Source organism: Salvelinus fontinalis, chromosome 6, assembly GCF_029448725.1.
Source record: "Salvelinus fontinalis isolate EN_2023a chromosome 6, ASM2944872v1, whole genome shotgun sequence".
NCBI lineage: Eukaryota > Metazoa > Chordata > Actinopteri > Salmoniformes > Salmonidae > Salvelinus > Salvelinus fontinalis.
The window spans coordinates 35785194-35801135 of record NC_074670.1 but is presented as its reverse complement, the minus strand read 5'-3'; the positions used below and the strand labels follow the sequence as shown (position 1 = coordinate 35801135).

Genomic DNA, 15942 nt, shown 5'->3' with positions numbered 1-15942 from the left:
TCACTACATTGCAGGGGTAATCATCCTGAGACTGTACATGCTGTAGGTAATACTCACTATATTGCAGAAGCAATCATCCTGAGACTGTACATGCTGTAGGTAATACTCACTATATTGCAGAGGTAATCATCTTGTAACTTTCTTTTATGATGTCCATGAGAAAAGGTTGTTCCCGCACCTTACTTCAAACTGACATTTACAATCACATCCGCTACACGGTAATCGTAACAGAGAAGTTATTCGATTGTTGCCGCTGCAATATTGTGAATATTAAAGGGGCAATCTGCAGTTCAAATAATTATAAGGCTCCTCTCCACCACTGCTTTGGGAAAAAGCTGAGGGATGGCGCTGAAGAAAAGTAACCACTCAAATTCATAGACCGAGCTCTGGATTCAAGGTCCAACCATCCATTTAATAAAAAATATACTTGTTTTGAGGCCATACAGTGTTTGTTTACGTTTACAAACATTGGAGTAAAACAAGCTTATATTTTGCGTTCTGATGGGGTATGACAGAATCACAGCTCATGAGGTATTTTGAAGTTTTTTTCTTCAATAATCAATGAGTATGCTATATATAATTAATTTTAAAGTCCCAAAATGGATGTATCAATCACAAATTGCCCCTTAGGTAAGCCTATTTCTAGTGCAGATCCATGCATTTATCCAGATGTGAAATAAAGCCTGTTTCCCCCCTACTGTGAATGCTAAAGCTTATTGAAACAGCTCCCTATTACAGCATGATATCAGGACCCATTTGAAACCCCATGTGACAGAAAACATAACCATCTCACCTCTCGTACTGTTTAGGCTACTGTCACACCTAATTAGGGCAGAGTTCAGTCCCAACAAAAGACAATGTAACAAAAATGGTTCATAGCTGCCAGCATACAGGGATCACATTCGGATTCACTCAATGCCATTAAAAATCAATTTAAGTGTTTCAGCATGCTCAGTATTTCTCCTTATTTCATTGTCCAAAAGTATCCTTCAGTTGTTAGGATCAACAGTGCGTAGTGCTGTGCAAACCCCCTTGGGTATAGGCCCTGAGATTTGTAATATATTCAAACGCTATATCAAGCATAGCGTGGGCACCACGCTCAGTGCTTTAAAAAAAAATCATGATCTCACTCTCTGAGACACTGGAAGTGTATTATCTGAATTTGAAATGTACGGTAAACAGCGCTTCGCTGCTGCCAGAACAGTGAAGTTTCATCAGCCGCACAGTCAATGGCTTTGTCTCTATTTCCAGACTGTTCTGCTCAATGTTTTTCATGTGGTGATTTGCTTCGGGCATGAGGGAGGATGTGTGCTTTGAGATATTGACCTTTTGTTAAGGTAAAGATGAGATTGGGACATTGATGCTGGATTTATTCTTCATTACCTTGTCAATTGGATCGCTGTTATTACAGGACACATCCAATTGATTTAATTCTTCATTATTTTCTGGCCTCTCTGGACTCAAACCTAATTTTGACAAGATAAAGCGTGCCTATTTCTATAATGAATATGAACTGGGTGGGTTGATGTTATTACATATAAAAGCACTAAACCTCTCTCTCTAAAAGCTTCATTTCTACAAAAGTTTTACCTGAACCCAAAATGGTTCTCAAGTAGATTACTAAGAAAAGCTTTGTTTAAAAATGGCCTATTTGCTTTTGTGCAGATTGCCATGTCTAATTTTCGATTAATTAATCAAGTGAAACTCTGTTCAAAGTATCTCTTTTTCAAAGAAGCATTGCAGAGTTGGTTACAATTTCAATTTCATCCCCCAGAAAAGAGAGAACAAATATTATGGTGAAACTCAAATGTGCTGGTTGATAAAAAACCTGTATTTATCAAAAAGCTGTTTGAAAACGGTATTTTTGTTTTTAAATTATATTGTAAATTAGAATGGTTGAGTTATGTCTTTCATTGAGTTATCGGAATTTGTATAGGAAGGTCTGCTCAATCCAAGATTACAACCAACTGATTAAAGCATTACCCCAAATCGAGGAGGCAGGTGGCAGCGGAAGGAGGTAGGGAACTGGTCTCTCTGCCCAATATAAAGGATCAAAAGTGGCAGAGGAACAAAAAATAGGATAAATAGGAAAGCATACCAGTTTCATTTGAGGACCAGGATGTTGACAGCTGTGTCATACAGATTGCAAAATAGCTGGGAAGTGATTGTTGATGTACTAATTCCATGGCACAGGGTGTATGAGATGATATATAAAACAACGCAAGATGCAAGACTTTGTGCCTTTCAGCTAAAATGATTGTACAGAATTCTTGCCACCAACAAAATGTTGAATATATGGGGCATACAATCATCACAGCTCTGCAGATTTTGTTGTGAGGATACAGAATCAATAGAGCATTTATTTTGGTATTGCCCTCAGGTAGCCTGTTTCTGGTCTCAGGTTCAGGAATGGCTGAAAATGCATAACATTAATCTAAAATTGACCCTAGAAGTAGCATTGTTTGGAGACTTGGTCAGTCAGTTACTAATATACTAATACTCTTATTAGTGAACGTATTTATCTTCAACTCGCAATCTGTGGATTCTATTCGATTAGATTAAAATTGTATATCAAACATCACAGTATAGTTGAAAGATGTGTGTGTGTATATATATATATATATATATATATATATATATATATATATATATATATACTGCTCAAAAAAATAAAGGGAACACTTAAACAACACAATGTAACTACAAGTCAATCACACTTCTGTGAAATCAAACTGTCCACTTAGGAAGCAACACTGATTGACAATAAATTTCACATGCTGTTGTGAAAATGGAATAGACAAAAGGTGGAAATTATAGGCAATTAGTATGACACCCCCAAAAAGGAATGGTTCTGCAGGTGGTGACCACAGACCACTTCTCAGTTCCTTTGCTTCCTGGCTGATGTTTTGGTCACTTTTGAATGCTGGCGGTGCTTTCACTCTAGTGGTAGCATGAGACGGAGTCTACAACCCACACAAGTGGCTCAGGTAGTGCAGTTCATCCAGGATGGCACATCAATGCGAGCTGTGGCTAAAAGGTTTGCTGTGTCTGTCAGCGTAGTGTCCAGAGCATGGAGGCGCTACCAGGAGACAGGCCAGTACATCAGGAGACGTGGAGGAGGCCGTAGGAGGGCAACAACCCAGCAGCAGGACCGCTACCTCCGCCTTTGTGCAAGGAGGTGAACTGCCAGAGCCCAGCAAAATGACCTCCAGCAGGACACAAATGTGCATGTGTCTGCTCAAACGGTCAGAAACAGACTCCATGAGGGTGGTATGAGGGCCCGACGTCCACAGGTGGGGGTTGTGCTTACAGCCCAACACCGTGCAGGACGTTTAGCATTTGCCAGAGAACACCAAGATTGGCAAATTCGCCACTGGCGCCCTGTGCTCTTCACAGATGAAAGCAGGTTCACACTGAGCACATGAGCACATGTGACAGACGTGACAGAGTCTGGAGACGCCGTGGAGACCGTTCTGCTGCCTGCAACATCCTCCAGCATGACCGGTTTGGCGGCGGTTCAGTCATGGTGTGGGGTGGCATTTCTTTGTGGGGCCGCACAGCCCTCCATGGGCTCGCCAGAGGTAGCCTGGCTGCCATTAGGTACCGATATGAGATCCTCAGACCCCTTGTGAGACCATATGCTGGCACATGCACATTTGTGGCCTGCTGGAGGTCATTTTGCTGGGCTCTGGCAGTTCACCTCCTTGCACAAAGGCGGAGGTAGCGGTCCTGCTGCTGGGTTGTTGCCCTCCTACGGCCTCCTCCACGTCTCCTGATGTACTGGCCTGTCTCCTGGTAGCGCGTCCATGCTCTGGACACTACGCTGACAGACACAGCAAACCTTTTAGCCACAGCTCGCATTGATGTGCCATCCTGGATGAACTGCACTACCTGAGCCACTTGTGTGTGTTGTAGGCTCCTTCTCATGCTACCACTAGAGTGAAAGCACCGCCAGCATTCAAAAGTGACCAAAACATCAGCCAGGAAGCATAGGAACTGAGAAGTGGTCTGTGGTCACCACCTGCAGAACCATTCCTTTTTTGGGGGTGTCTTGCTAATTGCCTATAATTTCCACCTTTTGTCTATTCCATTTGCACAACAGCATGTGAAATGTATTGTCAATCAGTGTTGCTTCCTAAGTGGACAGTTTGATTTCACAGAAGTGTGATTGACTTGGAGTTACATTGTGTTGTTTAAGTGTTCCCTTTATTTTTTTGAGCAGTATATATATATATATATATATATATATATATATATATATATATATATATATATATATATATATATATATATATATATATATATATATATATATATATATATATATATATATATATATATATATATGGCATGTAGAAATCCAAAGAGGGTGGCAGCAGAGATAGGTGGGATAGCCTGAAGGAAACTGAGGATTGGGATGTGAAACTGGAGGCAAGTAGGAGTGGAGTTGCTGGGCCGGGGATAGGATGACAGTCAAAGAAAAAAGTCTAAAATAAAGTTTTTTTTATTTTTTATAAGTAATACGTTTTGAATGACACTCTGCCTGTTTGCCTGAGGCTGTTGCCTCGCAGGTGCTTGTACACATGCATATACACAAACTTGCATTCAAACATGTGCACACGCAGAGACACATGCACACGTGTAAATAGGTCCGCACATGCACTGCAACGTATACAGTCTGCCTTGCTGTTTAGGTTTTTGTTTTCCTTGATATTTTTGCATGATCTGTTTTTGTTTTTTTCTCTTTTTTCCCCTCTTTTGTTAATTTTGTTGGTTGTTGGTTCATTGGGGGGTGGCGGGATGGGGTGGGGAATGGAGGGAGAGTGATTTATGAAGTAGTGTTTCTCTTTTTTTTTTTACGTCAGCTCTGCTGCCACTGAAACCGACAGTCTCCGATTTTAATAGGACTGTTCTCTTTTCTCCACAGTCTCTGTCGACAACATGGGACAGCATCTAGGTAAACGTGAGCCACAGCCGCAGAGCAAGGTAAGCATCTCAGTCGGAAGTGTATGTATGCATGATTTTGTGCAAGTGTACAGGACAGTAGTGCTCACCGATTAACCGAAATGTTGGTTTATTTTCATTAAAAAAAAGAAAAGAAGAAGAAGAAGAAAGTAAATGACCAACATCAGATAAATTATTTGAATTCCATTTAGTAAAATGTTTTTCTGTGCACTCACCGTGCCGTTTCTCTAGAGAGATTACTCTCTGGGACATGTTGTCCAACTCATCTAAGTTAAGTGAAGTAAATGTGGTAATTAACTACAATGACCAGAATCCATTACGCCTATAAGCTACCTGTTTTCATTGGTTCACGCCTGATTGTGGGGCCGGCAGACTGACACTGAGAGCGATCGAGAGAAACGAGAGGGATAGAGAGCAGTTGTTTAGGTGTCTCTACCCGACAATGCATCTAATAGAGTGATGGGTGTTACAGCAGGCAGCTAGCCAGCTAGGCTAGCCTGAAGGATGACTCTTTCGGAAACAGAGGTAGATGGCTGGCTGCCTGAACAGAGATTAGATAATGCCTTGAAATAAAATAATAAATCATCAAATATATATAGAGAGATTTTTTTATATGTACATAACAACTGAAATATTTTATTTCAGTAATATGAATGAAGGATGGTTTATTAATAAGTGATGTGCAGATATGGGCAGTCATTGGAGTTGTATCAATGAAATAATATCATCATACTAAAAACAAATGTGTGATATAAACAACCACAATATTTTATTTAAGTAAAGTCATGTGAATAAATGATGGTTAGAGCCTAATAAGTGATAGTAATGGGCAGTCACTACCATCAATTCATTTATTCTGAGTTGTTGCAGCAGTGAACCCACATAATGCATTTGTTTAAAGAAATCGAAACCGATATTGAAAATGTCAAAACCACTAATTGCTCAGGACTACAGGACATACACAGTATACACTTTTAGTGCACATACAGTTGAATTCGGAAGTTTACATACAATTAGGTTGGAGTCATTAAAACTTGTTTTTCAACCACTCCACACATTTCTTGTTAATAAACTATAGTTTTGGCAAGTCTGTTAGGATATCTACTTTGTGCATGACACAAGTCCTTTTTCCAACAATTGTTTACAGACAGGTTGTTTCACTTATAATTCACTGTATCACAATTGCAGTGGGTCAGAAGTTTACATACACTAAGTTGACTGTGCCTTCAAACAGCTTGGAAAATTCCAGAAAGTAATGTCATGGCTTTAGAAGCTTCTAATAGGCTAATTGACATAATTTGAGTCAATTGGAGGTGTACCTGGGGATGTATTTCAAGGCCTACCTTCAAACTCAGTGCCTCTTTGCTTGACATCATGGGAAAATCAAAAGAAATCAGCCAAGACCTCAGAAGAAAAATTGTAGACCTCCACAAGTCTGGTTCATCCTTGGGGACAATTTCCAAACGCCTGAAGGTACCACGCTCACCTGTACACACAATAGTACGCAAGTATAAACACCATGGGACCACGCAGCCGTCATACCGCTGAGGAAGGAGACACGTTCTGTCTCCTAGAGATGATCGTACTTTGGTGCGAAAAGTGCAAATCAATCTCAGAACAACAGCAAAGGACTTTGTGAAGATGCTGGAGGAAACTGGTACAAAGTATCTATATCCACAGTAAAATGAGCCCTATATCGACATAACCTGAAAGGCTGCTAAGCTAGGAAGAAGCCACTGCTCCAAAACTGCTATAAAACAGCCAGGCTATGGTTTGCAACTGCACGTGGGGACAAAGATCGTACTTTTTAGAGAAATGTCCCCAGGTCTGATGATACAAAAATAGAACTGTTTGGCCATAATGACCATCGTTATGTTTGTTGGAAAAGGGGGGATGCTTGCAAGGCGAATAACACCTCTCCAAATGTGAAGTACAGGGGTGGCAGCATCATGTTATTGGGGTGTTTTTCTGCAGGGGGGATTGGTGCACTTCACAAAATAGATGACATGAGGAAAATGATGTGGATATATTGAAGCAACATCTCAAGACATCAGTCAAGAAGTTCAAGCTTGGTCGCAAATGGGTCTTCCAAATAGACAATGCATACTTCCAAAGTTGTGGCAAAATGGCTTAAGGGCAACAAAGTCAAGGTGTTGGAGTGGCCATCACAAAGCCCTGACCTCAATCCTATAGACAATTTGTGGGCAGAACTGAAAAAGCCTGTGCGAGCAAGGAGGCCTACAAACCTGACTCAGTTACACCAGCTCTGTCAGGAGGAATGGGCCAAAATTCACCCAACTTATTGTGGGAAGCTTTTGGAAGGCTACCCGACATGTTTTACCCAAGTTAAACAATTTAAAAGCAATGCTACCAAATACTAATTGAGTGCATGTTAACCTCTGACCCACTGGGAATGTGATGAAAGAAATATAAGCTGAAATAAATAATTATATCTACTATTATTCTGACATCACATTGATTTCACATTCTTAAAATAAAGTGGTGATCCTAACTGACCTTTTTACTGGGATTAAATATCAGGAATTGTGAAACTGAGTTTAAATGTATTTGGCTAAGGTGAATGTAAACTTTCCGACTTCAACTGTGGATGTGCATTGTGTGTAAGATAAGTCTGATCCTTTTGTTTTTATGGGAATAATACTGACAATGGTGAAGTTCAATGTGATTGTAGACTGTAGAGCCTCTATCATTCACAGCTTAAGGCTTTATCAGGGAAGTGAGGCAACACTTTGGACCCTGCTGTAGTTTATTCATGCAGTCCTCCGTCAGAACAATGGAGTTATGACCATAAAGAAGCTCTCAATCAAATCTGAAGCCCTCAGAAAAATACAAATGGCTTCAAAAAGAGTCTGGCGGGGTACTAGAATAATATAACCCTCAAATGAATGCCAGACAAAGGGTGCATTCCAAGTGACAACCTTTTCCCTTATGTAGTGCACTTTAATTGTTTGGAGCCTTAGTGGCGTTTTCCTTTCAGTTATAGCACAAGGAAAGGGGAATGGGGTTGTGGTGACTGTTCTGCTGTAGGGGCCAGCTTGTTAACCACTGAGTAAGGATGTGGTGTTTGGTAAATAAGCAAGTCATTTAAGGCCTTTTGTAGCCTTGTGTTTTTTCCATGAATTGGTGTTTTTGGAAGAATGTGAAAGTTAGCTTTTTGTGTGTCAATACTGAAAAAGTCCCCTCTTGAAATGTGTTGACATAATGTTTGTAGTCATATAGGTAACTTGCTAAATAAAGGAAACACCAACATAGTGTCTTAATAAGGCCCCCAAGAGCCAGAACGGCTTCAATGCACCTTTGCATAGATTCTACAAGTGTCTGGAACTCTATTGGAGGGATGCAACAGTGTTGCTGATGGTGGTGGAAAACACTGTCACAGGCACCACTCCAGAATCTCCCATAAGTGTTCAATGGGCTTAAGATCTGGTGACTGAGACGGCCATGGCATATGGTTTACATCATTTTTAATACTCATCAAACCATTCAGTGACCACTCGTGCACTGTGGTAGGGGGCATTGTCATCCTATGGGGGCATAGCCATGGTAGCCAAAATAATGTATTTTGGCTACCAATACAATATTTGTATTCATGACCCTAAGCATGATGGGATGTTTATTGCTTAATTAACTCAGGAATCTCACCTGTGTGGAAACACCTGCTTTCAATATACTTTTTATCCCACATTTACTGAAGAGTTTCCATTACTTTAGCAGTTACCTGACAATATACTGTAGCTACAGACCAGGTGTGTCAAACATACGGCCCGAGCCCATTCAATCTGCCCCACGGTGGTTTGAGTAAATAAATAAACATATTTGTTCTCATAAAAAAATAGAATCGACATTGAAATAACTCAACTGTGTAGAAGTGATAATGGACCTACAATTATAAACTTTTCACCCTGTCAAGCTTGCTAAAAAGTAATCGAAACTAAATCTAGACAGTCAGGGAGCGTCAAATTCCGAAATTGATGGATAGAGGACAATTTTCTTTATAACTTTTGACGCCGAGGAAATATACTAAATTGTAAGTGCAGACCTCCAGACCTTGGTGAAGTCCGATCGTGGCGCGCAGTGCAAAGTGAGCTTGACACCCTTGCTATAGAGATAACTATCTTCTCCATTTTTTTTTATCACTCCCTCTCTTTTACCCTACTCCTTCTCTCTCTCCATGCTTCTGGGGAGATGATTTTCTTCATGGGCAGTCCAGTCCTGAGAGAGGTGCTTTTTTTTATATCCGTGGGAGGGCTGCGACTCAGAGCCCCTGAGTCTTCTTATCGACTTGCCAGATCTTAGAGTGGCGGACTGGTGTTGCCAGGCAGTGGTTGATTAGCGAGCATCAGTGTGTGCCTGGGTGGTCAGGACACTGCGATTTCAGTAAGTGATGACAAAGCTCGCCTGCTACTTCTGCAGGTCAGCCCGGAGGCCCAGGGAGAGGAGGAAAGGTTATGCAAGGTCAGGGCTCAGGCGCTAGCCTGGTTATAAAACCAGGCCGTTTCAGGTTAATGTTGGATGTGGTGTACAGTATGTTTGATTCATCATTTTCAGCATAGCCCTTTCTTGTTCGGGTCACAGAATCGGAACGAGGCATTTCAAATGACACACTGATGACTGTTAGAACACTTCTGGTGATGGACTGATTCCCAACTCACATTTCATTTTGAGTATTACCCTGTTACACATCAGAAAGATTAAATTTCCTTGCTTTTCATTGCCATGGGACCCCTATGCAAGCTAAACTGCTCGCTCAAAATCATAAAATAATCATAAAATAGAACTCATTAAACTGTAATGAGTATAGCTGTGGAGGGCACAGTGTTGTTACTTACTCAAGAAGAGTAATTTGTGTGTTATGTTCATTAAAATGGGATGGACAAAGCAGTATCTGCATGGCACGATGCATTTATTGACAGATGGTCATTTAGACATCCCACCAATGAAATTCTCACTCTTGGTAGGCATATGTTGCCGTGGTGATATCTGATGCGTTACGTTAGGCCATTCAATGTCAGCGGCTACTTTCATCACCGCGTCACCCACATCCATCCACCCACCCACCTCACACAATACACAGAGACGAAAGAAGCATCAGTGACCCATTTCCTTCTGTAAGGATGAATGGACTATCGGGCAGATTATTATGAATTACATTTGACATTTTAGTCATTTAGCAGATGCTCTTATCCAGAGAGACTTACAGTAGGGATTGCATATTTTTTCGGGTGAATCAGTTTATGGTCAGTTTCATACTATCATTAGCTCAGGGCCAACGGTCCACGAGAGCCTATTCAGCAGTCCCACCCAAAGAGCCCAGCTGTCCAATAACGTTGAGCTCATCTCAACCGTCCTACACAGTGAGTGATGTCATGTTTGATATCATGTCTCAAACACTGGTGCTTTTTCCCTTTTGGGGAAAATCTGTCAGTTCCATCATCAGTTAATTTATGTTTTTCTGTTGAACTAGCCCACATGAATGATTTAAATTAAAGAGCTTTTAAAAGTCAAAAGTATAATCAGTCAATGGGGGTGTTTGGTAGGGATGGGGGGGATAAATCGATACAGTTGAGTGTCGCAATATCATTTTTTACGATATTATATAGACTCTGACTCCAACTATGAATTCTCTAAATGAATGAAGGTTATTAATTAATTATTCTATTTTTAAATTAAGCTACTGCTAGTCAGCTTTTCCTGCACAAACACTCAGGTGTTTCTCCTCCTATAGCTTTTTCTCCATCTTTCTTTTAAAAGGTAAGCCAACAGTTTCAGCATTTTTATTACCATGACTGAAGAAAATCTCTCGTCCCTCTGCCTCAGACAAATAGTGAGCAATATGTTTGGGACATTAAATTGCAATAAATTTGCAGTATCAAATTGCAATACATGATGGAACTTCCATCAGGAGCTAGCCAGCTAACTAGCTACCAGTCGTTGTTAGCCACGGCTAGCAGTCTTCACCTTTTCCCCAGTCATCAGCCAGCCTTAGCTCAGACAACACCTGCCAGTCTGCACAGCGCGATATCAATCCAGAGCATATCGGACTGCTTCTCTCTACCATATCCCCGGATTCCTGCCGATCTGGATCATTACACCAGATCATCGCAGCTAGCTAACTGTAAACGAATGGCTACTGTTAGCTAACACCTCTGTCCCAAAGAAAGCCCCAGCTAGCCCCGAGCTAGGCCCATATACCAGCTAATTCTGAGGCTACAATACCTTTACCAATTGGCCTGGACCTTTTATTGTCAACACGGAGCCCCGCCGAGCCATCACGACTGGACTGCCGATAGGATTGCCCGATGTGGTCTCAACAGGCTATTCTGTTACGATATCGCCGAAGAACCATCTACTAGCCCCGGGCCTGCTAGCTTTTCTGAACGCTGTGTCCCCTGCTCGCCTAGCATAGTAGTGACTACCGAACTGCACCCTGACTCACCTATTGCTGCTCTTTTGAACCTATGATCACTCGGTTACATAGCTGATGCCCCCTGGACTGTTTCAATAACACGGTACCTCATTTTGTTTACCTGTCGGCCCCAGCCTCGAACTCATGTACCGAACTGACCCACTCTGCCCATTCATGGCCATTTACCCTAATGCCAATATGCCTTGTGATATTGCTGCCGTGTCTATTATTTTACTGTAGAGCCCTCAGTCCTGCTCAAAATGCCTTAAATAGCTCTTTTGTCCCACCCCACACACATGCGGAGACCTCACCTGGCTTAACTGGTGCCTCCAGAGACGAAACCTCTCTCATCGTCACTCAACGCCTAGGTTTACCTTCACTGTACTCACATCCTACCATACCCTTCTCTGTACATTATGCCTTGAATCTATTCTACCACGCCCAGAAATCTGCTCCTTTTATTCTCTGTCCTCCACGCACTAGACGACCAGTTCTTATAGCCTTTAGCCTTATCCTAATCCTCCTTTGTTCCTCTGGTGATGTAGAGGTTAACCCAGGCCCTGTAGCCCCCAGATCCAGTCCTATTCCCCAGGTGCTATCATTTGTTGACTTCTGTAACCGTAAAAGCCTTGGTTTCATGCATGTTAACATCAGAAGCCTCCTCCCTTAGTTTCCTTCATTCACTGCTTTAGCACACTCCACCAACCCTGATGTCCTAGCCACGTCTGAATCCTGGCTTAGGAAGGCCACCAAAAATTCTGAAATTTTCATCCACAACTACAACGTTTTCCGCCAAGATAGAACTGCCAAAGGGGTGGAGTGCTTTCCTCACCATCTTAAATAAGCATGCCCCATTCAAAAAATGTAAAACTAAGAACAGATATAGCCCTTAGTTCCCTCCAGACTTGACTGTCCTTGACCAGCACAAAAACATCCTGTGGCGTACTGCATTAGCACCGAATAGCCCCGCGCTATGCAACTTTTCAGGGAAGTTAGGAACCAATATACACAGGCAGTTAGGAAAGCAAAGGCTAGCTTTTTCAAACATAAATTTGCATCCTGTAGCACAAACTCCAAAAAGTTTTGGGACACTGTAAAAGCCTTGGAGAATAAGAGCAGCGCCTCCTAGCTGCCCACTGCACTGAGACTAGGAAACAGTCACCACCGATAAATCTACGATAATCAAATTTCAATAAGCATTTTTCTATGGCTGGCCATGCTTTCCACCTGGCTACCTCTACCCCATCAACAGCTCTGCATCCCCCGCAACAACTTGTCAAAGCCTCCCCTATTTCTCCTTCACCCAAATCCAGATAGCTGATGTTCTGAAAGAGCTGCAAAATCTGGAACACTACAAATCAGCTCGGCTAGATAATCTGGACCCTCTTTTCCTAAAATGATCCGTCGCAATTGTTGCAACCCCTATTACTAGCCTGTTCAACCTCTTTCGTATCGTCTGATATCCCTAAAGATTGGAAAGCTGCCGCGGTCATTCCCCTCAACTGTTACAGACCTATATCTATCACACCCTCCCTTTTCTAATGTCTTCGAAAGCCAAGTGAACAAACGGATCACTGACCATTTTGGATCCCCCCGTACCTTCTCCGCTATGCAAGCTGGTTTCCGAGCTGCTCATGGGTGCACCTCAGCCACGCTCAAGGTCCTAAACAATATCATAACTGCCATCGATAAAAGACAATACTGTGCATCCGTCTTCATCGACCTGGCCAAGGCTTTCAACTCTGTCAATCACTGCATTCTTATAGGCAGACTCAACAGTCTTGGTTTCTCAAATGACTGCCTCGCCTGGTACACCAACTACTTCTCAGAGTTCAGTGTGTCAAATCGGAGGGCCTGTTGTCCGGACCTCTGGCAGTCTATATGGGGGTGCCACAGGGTTCAATTCTCAGGCCGACTCTTTTCTCTGTATACATCAATAATGTCACACTTGCTGCTGGTGATTCTCTGATCCACCTCTGCAGACAATTCTGTATACTTCTGGCCCTTCTTTGGACACCGTGTTAACAAACCTCCAGACGAGCTTCAATGCCACACAACACTCCCTCCGTGGCCCCCAACTGCTCTTAAATGCAAGTAAAACCAAATGCATGCCCTTCAACCGATTGCTGCCTGTACCCGCCTGCCCGTCTAGCATCACTACTCTGGACAGTTCTGACTTAGAATATGTGGACAACCACAAATACCTAGGTGTCTGGTTAGACCGTAAACTCTTCTTCCAGACTCACATTTAAGCATCTCCAATCCAAAATTAAATTTAGAATCGCTTCCTATTTCGCAACAAAGCATCCTTCACTCATGCCAAACATACCCTCGTAAAACTGACTATCCTACCGATCCTTGACTTCGGTGATGTCATTTACAAAATAGCCTTGAGCACTCTACTCAGCAAGTTGGATGTAGTCTATCACAGTGCCATCTGTTTTGTCACCAAAGCCCCATATACTACCCACTACTGTGACCTGTATGCTCTTGTTGGCTGGCCCTCGCTTCATATTCGTTGCCAAACCCACTGCCCCCAGGTCATCTATAAGTCTTTGTTAGGTAAAGCCTCACCTTATCTCAGCTCACTGGTCACCATAGCAGTACCCACCCGTAGCACGCTCTCCAGCAGGTATGTTTCACTGGTCATGCCCAAAGCCAACTCCTTATTTGGCCGCCTTTCCTTCCAGTTCTCTGCTGCCAATGACTGGAACGAATTGCAAAAATCACTGAAGCTGGAGTCTTATCTCCCTCACTAACTTTAAGCATCAGCTGTCAGAGCAGCTTACCAATCATTGCACCCACAGCCCATCTGTAAATAGCCCACCCAACTACCTCATCTCCATATTATTATTATTTATTTTTTGCTCCTTTGCACCCCAGTATCTTTACTTGCACATCTATCACTCCAGTGTTTAATTGCTAAATTGTAATTATTTCACCACTATGGCCTATTTTATTGCCTTACCTCCCTAATCTTACTACATTTGCACACACTGTATATAGACTTTTCTATTGTGTTATTGACTGTACGTTTGTTTATCCCATGTGTAACTCTGTGTTTGTGTCGCACTGCTTTGCTTTATCTTGGCCAGGTCGCAGTTGTAACTGAGAACTTGTTTTTAACTGGCCTACCTGCTTAAATCAACGTGAAATAAAATTAAAAAACATATAGAATTTTGATACAAATAGAATGGCAATACATACTGTATCATATCGACACGTAAGTAATGTGATACTGTCGTGTTGTGAGGTCCTAGCAATTCCCTGCCCTAGTGTTTGGGTGGTCATTCTGATGCTGGTTAGCCCTCTGTGGTTTGTCCTGTCCACTCAGTAGAATAAACTGGATTAAGCCAAAGCCTTAGAGAGCCTTTGTGCTCGCTGATGGATGACATTTGTTTGACGTAGCCATTTTAACTTCTAACCGTTGGCTGTGTAACACACCTAATCAAAACGGGACCGTGTCAAACACTTTTGCTCTCAAAGACACTGGACATTATATCAGTGTTGATGACTACTGTGTATGAAGTCATTCATCTTAGCCTATAGGCTGGCGTGTTGTTTTATAAACATGAAGATAAAACCTTTGGCTCTGAGGTTGCTTGACTCATAGAAAGAGAATAGTAATTATTCTATTTCTATGGCTTGATGTCTGTAAGGCCTTGAGTGGCTTTGTACTGTAGGTAGTGAATACAACACGTATGATTTAAAAACAACATTCTCACCTTTTTTTGATTCATTTGAGTTTCATGTTTATATCTCAAGAATTGTCAATATGACCAATGGTTTAAAGCCTAACTTAAAGGCCTACATTTGATAGTTTTGAGGGCCATGCTCAAACAAAATGTTTTGTCTTTTTATAGATGGTAGACCTATACATGAAACAGTTTTCTGAGGAGGTTTAATCTGCTGTTATTCCATTTGCTCTATACATACGGTCAGAGATCATGGGGGATAGCATAAGGATGACGTCATTGGCGCCATAAAATAAAAACCGGATCTAACAGAGTGGATATTTGTCAAATCCGTAGTTATTTTTGTGTCCTAACAGGCCCACAATGTGGTTACTAAAATCTGATTTGCATATACTGTATATTTGGTTGTTTTCGATGTATAATATTTAGAAGTTGTCCTTTTCAGGTTTCATTTTTTAAAATTTTTTTGCTAATGGTTAGCTCTCGTTTGGATAAGGTGGTAGCTAGCCAAATAGAAATCGGTGGCGGAAGTTGAAGTAATTTTTTACTGTAACGCCGTTAATTGGTGATTATGAAATTAACATATATTGAGGTTGACATCCAAACAAGCCTCATATTTAGATTTGTACCCCAACATACTGTTGAATACACATAAATAAATGTAGGCTAATTTAGATGGGCTGCACTGAGAGAGATTCTGTATCTATCCCCGACGGGGGGGGGGGGGGGATGTGTGCATGTTGTTTCCATGGTTTTAGTTGAACTCTTGCCTGTGTTTTGCATATACAGTCGCTGCCTCAATGCTGTGTGGTCCACCGATAAGGACAAGTAGAGGCTTATTTAACAATAACACAC

At 41.8% G+C, this 15942-nt stretch overlaps 1 protein-coding gene across 1 annotated transcript in view; it reads left to right on the top strand.

Moving 5' to 3' along the window:
- The window catches only part of LOC129857765 (myelin basic protein-like), a 48457-nt gene that overhangs the window by 8923 nt on the left and 23592 nt on the right, over nucleotides 1–15942 (top strand). Inside the window, exon 2 of the mRNA XM_055926309.1 lies at nucleotides 4928–4986. Coding sequence (XP_055782284.1) covers nucleotides 4942–4986 — 45 coding nt within the window. The 5' untranslated portion in view covers nucleotides 4928–4941. The remainder of the gene's footprint in view (nucleotides 1–4927; nucleotides 4987–15942) is intronic.